This window comes from Rutidosis leptorrhynchoides, unplaced genomic scaffold (genome assembly GCF_046630445.1).
Source record: "Rutidosis leptorrhynchoides isolate AG116_Rl617_1_P2 unplaced genomic scaffold, CSIRO_AGI_Rlap_v1 contig211, whole genome shotgun sequence".
Lineage (NCBI taxonomy): Eukaryota > Viridiplantae > Streptophyta > Magnoliopsida > Asterales > Asteraceae > Rutidosis > Rutidosis leptorrhynchoides.
In genome coordinates, this window is record NW_027266460.1 from 24,097 (window position 1) to 39,749 (window position 15,653).

At 33.0% G+C, this 15,653-nt stretch overlaps 2 protein-coding genes across 2 annotated transcripts; both read left to right on the forward strand.

The window, feature by feature from the left end:
- Positions 1–569: 569 nt before the first annotated feature.
- Positions 570–6,461, forward strand: LOC139881940 (cell division cycle protein 27 homolog B). The gene is made up of 16 exons (XM_071866328.1): positions 570–680; positions 1,175–1,247; positions 1,368–1,477; positions 1,742–1,788; positions 1,936–2,033; positions 2,364–2,677; positions 2,892–3,047; positions 3,368–3,584; positions 3,886–4,109; positions 4,195–4,260; positions 4,793–4,912; positions 5,147–5,223; positions 5,339–5,458; positions 5,562–5,781; positions 5,892–6,173; positions 6,414–6,461. The coding sequence occupies exons 1-16, from the start codon at positions 570–572 to the stop codon at positions 6,459–6,461; spliced, it is 2,283 nt and encodes a 760-aa protein (XP_071722429.1).
- Positions 6,462–13,662: 7,201 nt separating this feature from the next.
- On the forward strand, positions 13,663–14,290 carry LOC139881942 (uncharacterized). The gene is made up of 2 exons (XM_071866329.1): positions 13,663–13,838; positions 13,933–14,290. Exons 1-2 carry the CDS (start codon positions 13,663–13,665, stop codon positions 14,288–14,290), a joined length of 534 nt encoding a protein of 177 aa, XP_071722430.1.
- The last annotated feature ends 1,363 nt before the right edge of the window (positions 14,291–15,653 follow it).

Genomic DNA, 15,653 nt, shown 5'->3' on the forward strand with positions numbered 1-15,653 from the left:
TTTATTAATTCAAACCGTCCAATCGGACAAAATTCGCTACACCCTCAAACAATTCGCTTGACGAATAACAAATAGACGATGAAAACAAGGAGTAATTGTACTTGGCTAAACTAGCAGCTACTTTATTTGCCTCTTTCCTAACATATGAAATATAACAGGTAAGCAGACGTCTTTAGTTGATCGACAAGGAGACCTGCAACTGCCAAGCTTCTCGACTTCGACTTCAATTATGGAAACTAACATTAATACTCCTATCATGTGGAAGTTTTATTTCTGGATTATCCTCGTTATTTACATCTTAAAAAAAAAGATCAAATATATTTTTTATGAAGTCTATTAAATCCACATTTTTATAACTTAGTTTATTAGGAGAAAGACATTATTTATAATCCAAGAATGTATTAGTATTTCAAAACACATAATACAGGCACGTGACAGTGTCAATTTTTGATTTTGAATGGAGAAATGTCACGTGCCGCCCCAATTTTTTTGAACCTAAAGAAACCCCCAAAACTCCAAAACCCCTCCCTCATTCTCTCTCTATCTCTCTGAATCGAAAGCCATCAGCCATGGCCACGGATGCGATACTCGTAGACTGTGTGCAAAACAGTCTCCGTCATTTCATGTACAAGAATGCCATTTTCCTCTGCGAACGACTGTGCGCCGAGTCCCCTACAGAGGTACTTGGTCGTATAATGAGATTGATTTGTTCTTTTTCCTGGGATTTTCTTTTCTGGGTTAGTGTTTATCTTGGTCGATGAACATTAAGAAAACGAATGGGAATTCGAATTTTCTCTACTTTTCTTTATCTGCAGCTTACTAGAAAATAAGGTATAGATTGGAATTAGCAAGATCGGTTTCGCTTTACAATCTGTTTGTTACTTCCTTTCTGAGTGTAATTCGTAATTTGGGTATTAATTTAGCTTTTAGAAATTTGATTAAAACCTCAGACTTGGTTAATCTGAGGACTTATAGGTAACTTTCAATTTTTTCTTTTCATGAATGGAATTCACTGTTCGAAACTGTCTGTTAGTTTAGCTTCTAGAAATACTCTCTCATTCAGTATTTCAAATGCAGCTTGTGTTTAGTTGAGTACTAGAAGCGTGTAATCTTTAGATTCGTTTCTTGATGTTTAGCTTGAGTCGTTCATAATTACTTTTTTCACTGCATGCAGATGAATTTGCAACTCTTAGCTAGCTGCTATTTGCAGAGCAATCAAGCTTACTCTGCATATCACATTTTGAAGGGTGAGTATAGCCAATATCTTCCAGTAGCATTCATCTTATTGTTAATATTAGTATTTAAGGTATCTTGAACTGATTATATACTGCTTTGTTGCTCGTTTGTTTTATCGATGCGAAATGAAGGAACGAGAATGGCTCAATCTCGCTACTTGTTTGCGATATCATGCTTTCAGATGGACCTTCTAAATGAAGCTGAAGATGCTCTCTGCCCTGCTAATGAGCCTAGTGCAGAGGTACACCTAGATGATTTGTGCACAACAAGCTCATGAAGCTTGAAATGTTCAAAGAAATTCTTTCTAGACTTCACATCTAAAATTAAAATGCGCATTCATTTTCTGAAAATAGAAATTGAAATGAAAGTGTCTATCTAAGTTTTATTTTTTTCTTTTTACTCTTGTCGTAACATATTTGGGTTTTCTCTGTATAGCTGTAACTTTCTTTTATTGGCATTGCTGCCTGTTTGTTGACATGGTTTGTCGTTTGTTGTTTACTCCCAGATTCCTAATGGTGCAGCTGGCCATTACCTTTTAGGGTTAGTATACAGGTAACTTTCAAGATTGAGAATCTCTTTCCAAAATGTATATTATTTTCTAGGAGTTATGTTAATAAAAAATTTGTATTGGAAAACTGTATGTTTTCTTCAGTACTTTTTGCTTTATTGAAGCTCGGATCATTTTCATTTTCTTTGTAGATATACTGACAGAAGGAGAAGTGCCATTCATCACTTCAAGCAGGCTTTAGCCATAGATCCTCTAATGTGGTCTGCATATGAGGAGCTGTGTATATTAGGTTTGTATGAATTTATGGTTTCTTCTTTTCTTGTGAACTGCTACTAACTTCAAGTGTTAAAATCTGTCAAGTCGGATGATATTATTTAATTCCTTAATCATGTCATAGTTTTCTGTGCTTACTTTGAGGGATGGTGCTCCCCTTTTTAATTCTTCCCCATTTAATGTTTGCATCTGGGATTTTGGGGTGAAATTTATGGTTACTTAGAAAGCTTTGATTATAGAAACACTGCATGTTTCCTGTACCATGCCATTGGTCCTAGTTGCATATGGATATGGGTTTCATGTAGTCTTCCATGTTGATTTATATCTTTCATTTCTGATATGTTAGGTGCTGCTGAAGAAGCAACTGCAGTTTTCGGTGAAGCAGCTGCTCTTTGCATTCAAAAGCAGTACTCACAACATGGATTGGCTTCTCAAGGTTGTCATACATCTTGTGAGGATCGTGTCTCAGTTTCTTCAAGGAACTTTTCTCTTGAAGATACAAGTCCTAGGCAGTTGAAGCATGTACAAGGAAATAATGTGAAGGATGTTTCCGGAAATTATCATGGACCAGCTGTGTATGGTGGATCTGCCAACCAATCTCTTAATGGTGGTCCTTCAACTACGTCATTTTATAATACTCCATCACCGATGGCCATGCAGGTATGAAGGAGCATAACATATACGTGGTAATTTTATTCCTACCTGGTGCTTATTACACCTGATGCCAATGGAACAGTAACCACTAACAATCACTACTTTGCTTTTAGATCTTTGAACTTATGATTAGTTGATTACTGTGTCAGGTTTTTTTTCCCTTCAGTTTGATGTTCATGATTTCTGGAGCATTGATTATTGGCATCCCTGTCCCTTGCAGTTGTCAGGTGTGGCTCCGCCACCTCTCTGCAGAAATGCGCAGCCAAATGGTCCTAACCTGGTAACACTTTGTGCGGATAGCTCTCCTAGATCAACTGTGAACTCTACTCTACAGGCTCCTCGAAGAAAGGTTGTCGATGAAGGAAAATTAAGAAAGGTTATAAAACTTATATGATGTCATGTTTGTCATATTAGTAAATCTAGTTTTGGATGTAATAATCTAACATTTAATCAGAATATATGAGTTTTCATTGAGCGGTATTAACGGTGGCCAAAAACATCAATCATTGTTGATCCAATCTTTTCAGGAGGTTTAGTTATTATGAAGGATCAATTAGTTTATTTGGTTGCTCATTTTATCGTTTTACTAGATGAAAATTCCATTGGTTATGATTTTGCACTGTTTGCATCTATTTTGCATCTAGTCACGGCACATTATAATTTCTTTGGTGTTAATTCTTTTTTTTTTATAATTAGATTTCTGGGAGGCTATTTTCTGATTCAGGGCCCAGACGAAGCAATAGACTTGCTGGGGAAGCAGGGGGAAACTCAAATGCGAGTTCCACTGCTATAACAGGGAATGGAATTGGCATCTCTTCTAAATATCTTGGAGGATCGAAATTGAGTTCAATGGCACTTCGTTCGGTGACCATCCGGAAAGGACAAGCATTGGCTAACGAAAACTTGGATGAAGGTGACAAATCTGCTTCTCATTAGCTCCAGAACCTTTACTGTGTTAAGAACATTGAAATGATTGAAATGGGTGCTTTCATAATTTTACACATTGGGCAAGCATATTTTGGCTGTTTGAAATTCTGAATGGGCTGAAGTTAAATTTTTTAGCCAATCCCAAGTTGTGGTTTATCTGTCTAAGTAATTTGCTTCCTAGCTAGCAGTCGTTACTGTTAACTCTCTCTTTTGTTATGTCTGGTATCTGATAGCTTTAGCGCTATAGATATTTTCTCCCAGTCTTAGGCTTTTGGTTCTGAATTCAGGCATGCGGAATGAAGAATTTGGCGATGCTCGTGCAAATGTGTCATCAACATCTTGTAGTTCATTACCTACCAGTGATAGTAGTTCTCTTGAACAAGGAGCAAATGTGCCAGTTGGTGGGGTTGCTGCAAGTTTCTCGCATGTTGTCACAGGTGCATCTGAAATATTGGGTCTTTTGAGGATTCTTGGAGAGGCTTATAGATTGTCTTCCATGTACAGATGCCAGGTATATTATACTTTTTGCTGCATAAATGGAAATTAAATCTCTTTTCCTGAGCTGCATTTTTTAGTAATGCTTCTGGGTATTACAGGATGCGCTGGATGTGTATCTGAAACTTCCGCATAGGCATTATAATACAGGCTGGGTGCTGTCTCAGGTAATGGTGTTCCTTCAGTTATGTTCGTTTTTGCTATACTTGTTTAGATATATTGAAAAACAAGATCCATTTTTTATGCTTGTAGGTTGCCATGTGTTGTAAGCTTATTTTATAAAATAAGATTTGGGCAACTTGCATATTTCTGAAACTGAAGAATTTGAATTTTCTTGAGCTCAATGTCTAAGATTTGTTTCATGGTTGTTCCTCTTATATTTTTCTGTTAATTATTAATATTCCTTTGGCTGCACTTGTGGATCTGCTTCAAACTAATTTTACTCTTAAATTTCCCGTGCTTGTTGAAGTAGAAATTGTTTTGTCTGCATAGCTATATATATATATATATTGTCACAAACGTGCAAATATTAAAATGTGGTAAATATTACCGCCTTTCCTGACTTATTTTCCTTTGTTCTCCGAACTCTGGAGTCCATATTGTACTTACTAAGATTCATGACATTTGCATTGCTTCACTCTTTGAATTCGTTGAATGTTGTCATTTACTGGCTAATTGACACGCTAAATGGGTATGCAGGTCGGAAGAGCATACTTTGAATTGGTGAATTATTTAGAAGCTGATCGGGCATTCAATCTTGCTCGCCGGGCGTCACCTTATAGTTTAGAAGGAATGGATGTGCATTCCACTGTTCTATATGTGAGTACTCTTTCGATCGTATGTAATTTAACCACAGTACTACAACTGGGTTCTGTACGTTGTCAATCGCATATTTTTGCTGCAGTCTTAAGAGGTGGAATGATAAGGGAAGCTATGCCTCAAAGCTTTATAAATATAAACTATAAACTGCTGTCCCTTGATATATTTATGCCACAAAAGCTTTATAATTCTGTATAGCTTTCCTTAATTCTAGTTTCTTGTCCTGTGCTTCAGCATTTGAAACAAGATATGAAGTTGAGTTACCTGGCTCAGGAACTGATATCAACGGATCGCCTGGCTCCTCAATCTTGGTATTTGTAGTAAACTTTTGCCAAAGATTACATTCTTTATCTGAGTTATTTCAATTGTGTCTCTAACTTTCGTAAGTGGTCAATTGATATGAACCATACACATAAATCCATGCAGGATTGCAATGGGGAATTGCTACAGCTTGCAGAAAGATCATGAAACTGCTCTGAAAAATTTCCAGCGCGCTGTGCAGTTGAACTCGAGATTTGCATATGCCCACACCCTTTGTGGCCATGAGTATGAAACATGTCAAATGATTTACTGTTATCTGTTGGTTCCATCTCACAAGCTTAAAATTAAACTGTGATTGAAGTTTTTCTAATTACTCATTTAACTCCAGGTTTGTAGCTCTAGAGGATTTTGAGAATGGGGTCAAGAGCTTTCAGAGTGCCCTTCGTTTTGATGCTAGGCATTATAATGCCTGGCATGGACTTGGAATGATATATCTTCGTCAGGAGAAGTTTGACTTTTCTGAGCATCATTTTCGAATGGCATACCAGATAAATCCTCGATCTTCTGTTATTATGTCTTATTTGGGGACAGCTTTGCACGCCTTACAGGTTATAAGTCGTTTTTTATTTTCTAAAAAGCAATTATATACTATCTCAAACGGTCTTAGTGATTTTTTTTTCTTTTCTTTCTTGTTTGTTTGAATTGTCTGATCTGACAGAGAAATGAGGAAGCTATTGAGATGATGGAGAAGGCAATAATAACTGACAAAAAGAACACTCTTCCCATGTTCCAAAAAGCCAGTATCTTTGCGAGTCTGGAAAGATTGGATGAAGCACTAGAAGTGTTAGAGGAACTCAAAGAGTATGCCCCTAGTGAAAGCAGCGTTTATGCTTTGATGGGTAGGATTTATAAAAGGCGTAACATGCACGAAAGGGCAATGCTTCATTTCGGCCTTGCTTTGGATTTGAAACCTTCTGCAACGGATGTTGCTACCATTAAGGTACTCTATTATTCTTAAATTAATGAATCTTTTCGGTTACTGATTAATGAATTATACATATAAAGTTACAAATAATATTATTCAATGATGAGCCATAATATTTGGGGTTACTCCATTATTTTTATTTCTATTCTCAGCTGAACATATTTTCTTTGCTCTAAAAGCTGTATTGGTTGTTGCTTCTTTTTGTTTAATTCGAGTATGTCTAATCCTTTTCCAATGTGTTCAAATATTAAACAGGCCTCCATTGAGAAATTACATGTGCCGGATGAAATTGAAGAACAATAAGTCCAACTTCCAGAAAGGGGTGGCGAGACAGACGTGAAGATCCTCTCGTAAAATATGCAACTCAGGTATGGAAATTGTCCAATCCACATACTGTATGTTGTAAAAGAAACCTCAGTTTTGTAGGTGACAATAGCGGAACTTGTAACAATATGGAACCAAGCATGCAATAATTTTAGTTAATGTCCTGTACACTTGTATCTTTTAGTTGAGATAAGAACCAAGTATGCAAAAGGAATTATTTATATCGCCTATTCGTGTATACATAACATACATGTATGACAGTATGTGTATGGGTGATTTGTGATGACCCGAGCTGCAAATTAGTGGGCATTTGAAAGGAAAATTCATTGTCACGTCGTGATAGAAATTGGGTTAACATTGGACCCATTTGGACCTTAAAAGAACCAAGGGATTGCTTCCACTTATTCAAAAAAGTGACATATTCCCAGCACCATTCATTCTGAAATAGTGATTAGGATTATTACAAGATTTTTAGCACCTATTCAATTGTTTTTTAAAGGTATGATAAACTGGTAAATATTAAAATTTGACCAAGTAAAAGTATCACCTTGAACATTATAAATAGCATAGAAAAGGACACTGCTTAATTAAGTATAGCACAAGGAAAGGACCACAGCCAATAATTTAGGACGCCCAAAATAATTGAATTCCAAATTGAAATATCTCTTTTAATGAATGGTTAATTGCGAAATGGAAAATCATGTAAAAGTTAGGTGGGAAGATAGATGGCTTAAATTATTTTGTTTGGATCAGCTTCACACACGCTTTCTCTCCTCTACTTTCTGTTTCATTTCTGATTTAATTTCTGAAAATCAAGGGATATCCAGTCATAACTTATAATAAGCTACTGTTATATAAATAATGTAATTTATTAAGCAAATATATCAAAAAAATAAAAATAAATCATCATTTTATTTATTTGAAATAAAATAATACATGTGCTATAGTGAGGATGTTAAGTAAGTCGACTATTTAATAATTAAATGAAATGATTGTGAAATTAGATGCTTATTATCTCAATATAATTTCTTGGTAACGAAAATCAAATTAAACTCTAGAAGGCAATGCTGACTGAAAGAGCTGAATCCACAGACCACAGTTCTTTCTGCAGAATACATATATGTACTTATTAAACATGAAAATCGTTTTAATTGTTTAGTCATTATCACCCACGTAGGCTTTTTAATTTTTGGTTAATTGATTTAACAATCACGTGAAAAGACCAATTAACTGAAATGACAAGGAGTTCAACAGAAACCAATTACTCCAAGTTCTTTATAAGTAGGAAGAAATCGGTGAGCACCAATGCATCGCCACAATTGATATCATATTCGTGTTTCTCCATCCCTAATTATTTGTCACATTTACTATATAAAATATATAAGAAAAATGATAAGAGACAGGAGGGAGTAGCTTCAATTTTGAATACTTTGATTAACTAATTTAGTCTCAAGCAGAACCATAACCATATATAAAAAGCTTCTTCTATTTTGAATCAATTAATTGCCTGTATACTCTTCAGTCATTTTCACAAATAAATACTTAAACAGTCCAAAAATATGATTAATTAGCATAGGTCAAGAAAGGGATGCTGTTTTCATTTCACCTCATGTACATCCATATAAATATTACTTCGACTTGATTTTATTACACCTTTTTTTTTTTTTTTTAATTCGAGTGATGATTAATTAGCATAGGTCAAGCTAGCACTTAAGAATTAAAACCAACTATCAAATTGACCGAATTTCGTAGATTGGATCTATGGTTTTTAACTTGGTCCGAATAGTTTGATTCAATTAGAATATATATGCACGAGAGAGAACATTCTTTTTTTTTTGATGATGGAGAACATTCTGAAATGTCGTTTAGGCGGAAGTTTATTTTTAGCATGAATTACGAAGTGGCTCGATCAGAATTAATGTGAATAGTCAGCCACGTGTCAAAACTCTTCATTCTTACGTGTCGAACTTGTCCAGCCTGGCCAATGACAACCAACACTATAGCTAGTTCGAGGGCCCACGCGCCTTAATTAGGCTTGAAAAGCACCTCATCTCATGACAACAAAGCAAACCCTATGGCTATACTCAAAAGCCGCTTGTACGCGAGAAACAGTACCCCAATAGCCAAAGCGAAAATTTTCTATCAACACCAATTATTTCTTTTCCTTTTCTGAGTTATACTACTATGTTAATTACATATCTTAAATTAAATATATCCCCAAATGAGATATATATATATATTCATGATGTACTCTAACGTACGGATATTTTTTATTTATTTATATACCCATAAAAAAAAGTCCCTATTTTCATCTTAATTTTATTTTGAAAATTGTTCGGTTCATCATGGGGATGTGGATCCGACAGAATACATACTCCACACGATGAACATAACGATTAATCAATCAAGAGTTAAGGTTAATATATATGGAGTACTGTGAGGGACGAATTTAAGATTGGGTGATCGGAGAGTTCGAAAAAAATATTTTGAACTTTAAAATCGAATACGATAATTTTTTAATTTTAATTTTTATCGTATATTTGTGTTGTATTTTAATTTAAACGACATATTTATTTTATTTTGAAGTTGAAGGATCGAATTTCGTTGAGAATATTTTTTTAAAAAAAAAATTCCAATTATTCATGCTATAAATATATAAGATAGAAAATTAACAGTAATAAAAAAAGATTTTAAAATATTAATACTTATAAATAATTTTTAAAAGTAAAAAACTTCCAAATTTATTAGACATGAATATTTGAAAAAATTTCTATTAAATGTCAGGAAGGGAAAAAAACACATTACGCCCTAACTAGTAAACTAGTAATAAAAGAATATATGGTATATATTGCTATAGAGGGTTTAAATTAGGTAATGGAATCAAACATTATTATTGTTAGCAATAAAGAGAATTAAATTTAAAAGTAAAAACAGTACAGACGGCATGCAATAAGGGTTGATCCTGGGAGTTGTGCATGCGCAAAACCATCTGTGCTAGAGTTGATTATGGTAAGAAGTGGCACAATAATACTACCTCCGTTTTAAAATAGATACAAATTTTTATATACAATTTACGAAAATAATATATTTGCATATTTTTTAAATTTTCATCAAAATTCTGAGAGAGATTTAACTCCAGCGACCGGAGCTGGGGACCATGCCCTGGCAGTCCCCTCTGTAAATCGTGCTTGAATACTGCATGCAGTAAATATCCGTATTAATTAATCAAGAGTTAAGGTTTAACTAATGGTCCATTGTTCATAATAAAAATGTCTATTGAATTGATACAGCTACCAATTAAATGCGCCGTATGATGAATATAGTATCATACGCTGGCGGCTACAATACCTTTCCGATGCTACTTTCTACTTGTGGTTTGTGAATAAGCTAAGCTGTATTGCTTATATATATATGTATAATAAAGTGGGAACATTTAATTAATACTAAAGAATATGTAACTAAATATATGTATATATAAATAAATTTAAAAATCTAAAATATTATATATTGCGATATGAAAGGAATAATAATCATAGATATATGCATGCATGGTTGAAACGAAACATATAGCTAGAGTACTAAATCAAAAGATATATAACTATTGAAACGATGATTAGTTTCAATGTGGTGTCAATTGTCGAAGAGACCTAAAAAAAATGACTACGAAGCAGTTGATGAAAGACTTTTTTTATTTAGCAAGGACAATGCATTTCAGTATAGGCTTAAAAATGTTTACTTTAATGGAAACAAAAAAATCAGTTTTAGTTTCATGGTAGACATCTTCCAAGAACAACACGGACACAGTTAAAGCTAACCTAAATAATTATTGGAGCTAAACTTTGACCGCTTCAAAGAAGTTTCTAGTATTAATTACAGCATTACGTACAGCCGCCAGTTAAATTGCAAAGGAAAACATGAAACATTGGAAGAAAAAGAAAATTCCAACCACTTTAGCATTATTGGCGCGTGATGATTAAGTTTTTAATGTCACGTTTATTAAACCTTCTTTACTTTTACCTTAAAAAAAAACTTTCTTTATTTTCATTGAAATATATAATAGCTTAAATGTTTAAGTGCTAAAAAATTTTAGGTATAAAGATTGAGACCAAACAATCAGTGGAGCAAAATATAGGAATCTTGATGTGTCGTGAAAAAAGATGGGATTTTTTCTTATTGTATGTCTCGATTCATGATCCCGATTTGTATCATATCAATGACATCAAAATAATGAGAGATAAAAATTGAGATTTATTCAAAATAGAGACTCCTTATTTCATTATATAGTTCAAACTTTTAATAATTTCAAATTTTTAATATAAAATATATAACTATTTTACAAAGTCTAATATATAACTATTTAATATACTTAATTACATGAAAAATAATAATTTTATTATTCTATGAAAATATATAACTATTTAATATATATATATATAAAAAATCTCTAAAGAAGATATATAATATATGATGATTAATAACTAAAAATTCAAGAAATAAATAAAATTAACAACTAACGATACAACAATAACAACCAGCCTTAATTTCACCGAGTGTAATCGATTATATGAATCATCACGTTTAAATTTAAGGGCAATGTATAGATCACATGCCATATCATAAATCAAATAATAGTATCATGTATAAAATACGATAATAAAAATACATATAATAAATCATGCTATATAATTGAAAAAAAATACTGCCTATTCGTATACATAATTTTTCTATCCCTAATAGAGAAATCATATATCCTATAACTAGCTTTTCTAACCCTATGGCACTATCTATAGGAAGTCATCTACGTGGATACTATGACGCCACTCTCCTCTCTCGACTACTAAGTTTTTTGAAATACCTAAAGGAATATCTCAAAATTCAACCAGGTAGTTACGCACCACTTGGCCAAGGCCTTGTGGTGAGCCTTGTTGGTCCCGTTCAGACCATAGATGCTTATATACGTAGCTACCCCATAAAGTCTCTAAATTTACGACTAGCCAAAGTAAAAATCCCCGGCTTCGGTAAAGAGCTACAATAGCCAAATGCCGAGTCGGACGATGGACACGGCCCAAAGTCATCAAGTTAAGAGCCTTACGGTCAGAATCCCATCGGACACGTCTGAAACACACACTCAATCCCACTGAAACAAGTGCCTCGACTTTCTTTTGAAAGTTTACTTGCTTCTATCAGGTAAAACCATAACGCGAGCAAGGGGGAAAATGTAGTGGAAAAGCCTTCGACCTGCTAAAGTCGGCCAAGCCCCTACTGACCGAGCAAGAGTCCCAAAAGGAAACAAGCTCTCTCGGCTGATTTCCTGGACTTAGAGATATGCTCCATTAAGGAATTAAAGAGACTACCATGTATAAAAGATTGTAGGGAATAAGATCTCTCGATCAATAGGATTCCGCCTATATAATCCCTACCCTTAAACCAAGCTTCTCGAACGAGAGAAGCTTATTCACCTCTATCCGGCAGCTACACATCACTCGATTCCGGCCGTGTGGTGAGCCTTGTTGGTTTCGTATTAGACCGTAGACGGACAACAATGGCTGTCACCTCCTATTGTTCTGTTCTATTTGCAGGTTCCGATCGTCTCGACGACTCTACAGTTACTTTTCCGTCACCGTGATCTTTTTAATCACAATATTATCTTACTTTTTTGAGATTTCTTTATATTTATGAATCTATATGTATATTAGTTATTATATATTTTCATATAATAACAAAATCCTTATTCTAATATCATTAAGTATATTAATAAATATATATTTTAAGTTAAAAGAGTTGGATTATTAAAAGTTGGGTGGAGTGAGTCTCAATTATGTAGAAGTGTCAATTTTTTTTTACTGCTTTCATGTCATATAAATTTGGATCATGACTCGAAATTTACAGTACGGATACTTTTAATTTATGAATCCAAATTGAGCATGGATTTGTTGATAGTATTTAACGTCCTAAATGTATCATTTCCAGATTGAACTTTTCAAATCGAACTTTACAAATCAGACATAAAGACAATTTTGACAATACATATATATAAATTTAGAAAGAAAAAAAAAATTAAAGAAAGATTTATTATGAGTAAAAAATCTTAATAATCATAAATAATTGCAAATAGAAAAAGATCATTCTATAAAATAAAAGGAGGTTACAATTGTGGCAGTGGTGGTGCTTCCACACTAATGTATGACAGTGGTGGAAAATATAGGAAATTGAAGTTTAACTTAATTGAACTATTTAAGGCATAAACCTAAATAAGATTGTAAGAAGATAAAAGGAGGAATTTCATAAAAATACTAAATACTAAATATCATATATTTATATATTTGATGTAAGATTTAAATATTTAAAAGTTAAAACTATATGTTTATGAAATAGAAGGATTATTGATAATTTATTTGAAGGTGAACTTAATTGTTAATATAAAATTTGTTGAAAATGAAGTAAAATTTTACTACAAAAGTTAATTTATTTTTTATTAGAAATTTAGTAATTATAAAAAAAAATTAAATAATTTTAGTATTAATTTTTCACACAAAATATATTACACCTGTATGTTCTGCACGGTCTAACACTGGTTTTAATAAAAAAATTGAAGGCAAATTTGTTTCATGCATTAATTTTTGGGTTTAAAAATTCTAATAGATGAGAAGGTGACATGCGACAAGTATTAATTTTTTTTTTAAAAAATTTTAATAGTTAAAAAAGTGTCCGTGGTAGAATTTTTATTTTGATTTACTTTTTCTATTAAGAGATCACGAATTCATTTTACGATATAAAATAATATAAAATAAAAAATATATATTTTATTAACTGAAAATATTATTTTAAATTTTATATTAGAAAATATCAAAATAAAAATTAAACACCATCACTAACTATAAAAAAAGTAAAAATATTTGCCACATCATCTTTTTTATTCGTCGCAGGCTGTAGATTTTCTCAAAATTAAATTAACGCTCATTAGTTTTAGAGTTGGAAACTAAATAGATCATTAAATTGACAATATAAATACCTTCTCTAACCCTCCCATTTGCTTGCAACTCATAAACCTTTCTCTTCTAACAGTCTCTAGCTAGCTAGCTGCCTAGCTCCTTCACTTTCCCTCTCTAGAAAAAAAAACGAAGAAACTTTCCATTATTAATTAATTTTCTCACAAGTAACCAAACACTAGAATTAAATTATGAAGAAGGAGATAAGTGCACCAGACGTAGTAGCAAACAAAATGTGGCGCATAGTTCGTATTTTATTTTACATGCTAAAATCGGGCATTTCGAAGAGCAAATTAATGGTCGATCTCGATCTAATGATGAAGAAAGGCAACAAGCTAGCCGGAAAAGCTATCGAAAACTTCCTGACGTTTCACCACGACCACATGATCAAAACCTCTACTTTCAGTTGCATTTCCGACGACTCACTCAACTTCATCTCGCCACGTGAGTACGAGTTTTAGCTGCAGTAACACCCCGGTGAAGAATTTCAGACGTAAGAACTACCACGACAACGTCCGTCATTTCGCAAAGTCTCATTACCGCTACGACGATGCTGCCAAGACTGTGGTGGCCGTTCAGAAGATGCTGGAGATGTTGAACAATGAGGTGGCGGTTACGACGACGTCTCCGCTGGTTTTTCAGGGCGGGAGGCAGTTGAGAATAACTGACTCCCCGTTCCCGTTGAAAGATGAAGGGAGTGATGTGATGGTGGATAAAAAGGCTGAGGACTTTATTAAAAAGTTTTATAAAGATTTGAAGATGCAGAAGTATTCAAGGGCTGCGTTTGAATCCCCCGATCCATATATGTGGGCACGATGAACTTAATTACTTACTGCTTGGAAAAGGAAATTTGGTGGGAAAATGCATGTTTGTGTATATGGAGAAATTTTTTACATACATGTGCTAGCTGTGAAACAAAATAAAATGATCGAGTGAACTGTTCTTTTTCTTCAATGTCATATGAAAATTAAGTCACGTGATTATAGTTAACTCTTCTACTAAATATACAAAATGATTAATCATGTGGCTTTTTAATTTAATGACTTGATTGTCTTTGACGACCTATAGTTTACTCATATATATTCCCATAATTATTAGATACTACATGATCGGTGTACTCTTTTTCGATGACTACTTAATAAAAAAAATTCATTTTATCGAATTTACTTCTTACGTACTTTTCCCTTTTTTCATTTTTTTTTTTAACACTATCTCGCCGCAAAAATAAAAAATATGATGTTTTGATTGATGTGAAATGGTATAATTATTTAGATATGACGAGGATATTTTTGCTGAAAAAAAATATTTATTTGATTATACACATGATGTTTTGTTTAAATTAAAATAATTTAAAAAATATTTTCTTGACAAAACATCTTAATTACATTTGATGTATTACATCATGTCATGTTAATAAAACAATATGTATTTTGAGACGGAGGTAATATAAAAAAGTTTAAAATATGTTTGCGATTGATAAAATACGTCAGTAGTAAATATTAATGTAACATCTAACATTTTATAATAGTCATCGAGTACTCTTAAACCTGTACAGTAATATTTGTCATTTGTTTTTCGTTCAAATTAACTTGAAATGATAAAATGATTTGGTGATAATCTAATTAAAGGGTCAAACTAACTTGTATATGATTGGTCTTTTAAGTTTAAAAATCTGACCTCGATATATGTATGATAAAGATTTGGAATAAATTGGTAATCCCCGATCGACGTATATGTATCGTTATATATGAAAGCAATATGTTCATTTGTCCCTTATTCTGACTTATGTGAATTTGCGTTCTTGACCAATTTGCAACTGCGTCTGCTACACATACGACATTAACCGTGGCAAAATGTCAACTTAGGGCGAAAGCCGTAGCCGACCCTTCGCGTTTGAAAATATCCAACATTACCAGATGAATGCAATAAGGCCCTTCGTTCGTTGCTATATATAGTGTCATTAACTTGTTTTTCTTCTATAGTTAATTTCCTGTCACTTTGTTTTATTTTTTCATTCAGTTGTACTATTTACATGTAATCAATCAGACAGTTACGATTTATGTATTCTATTATCCATCTATCAATACATACTTTTTAAACTATTGATACATAAAACAAGGTAAAAAAGGAAATTTACTAGTAACATATTATGATTAAAATCAGGAATGAAAATCATCAATTT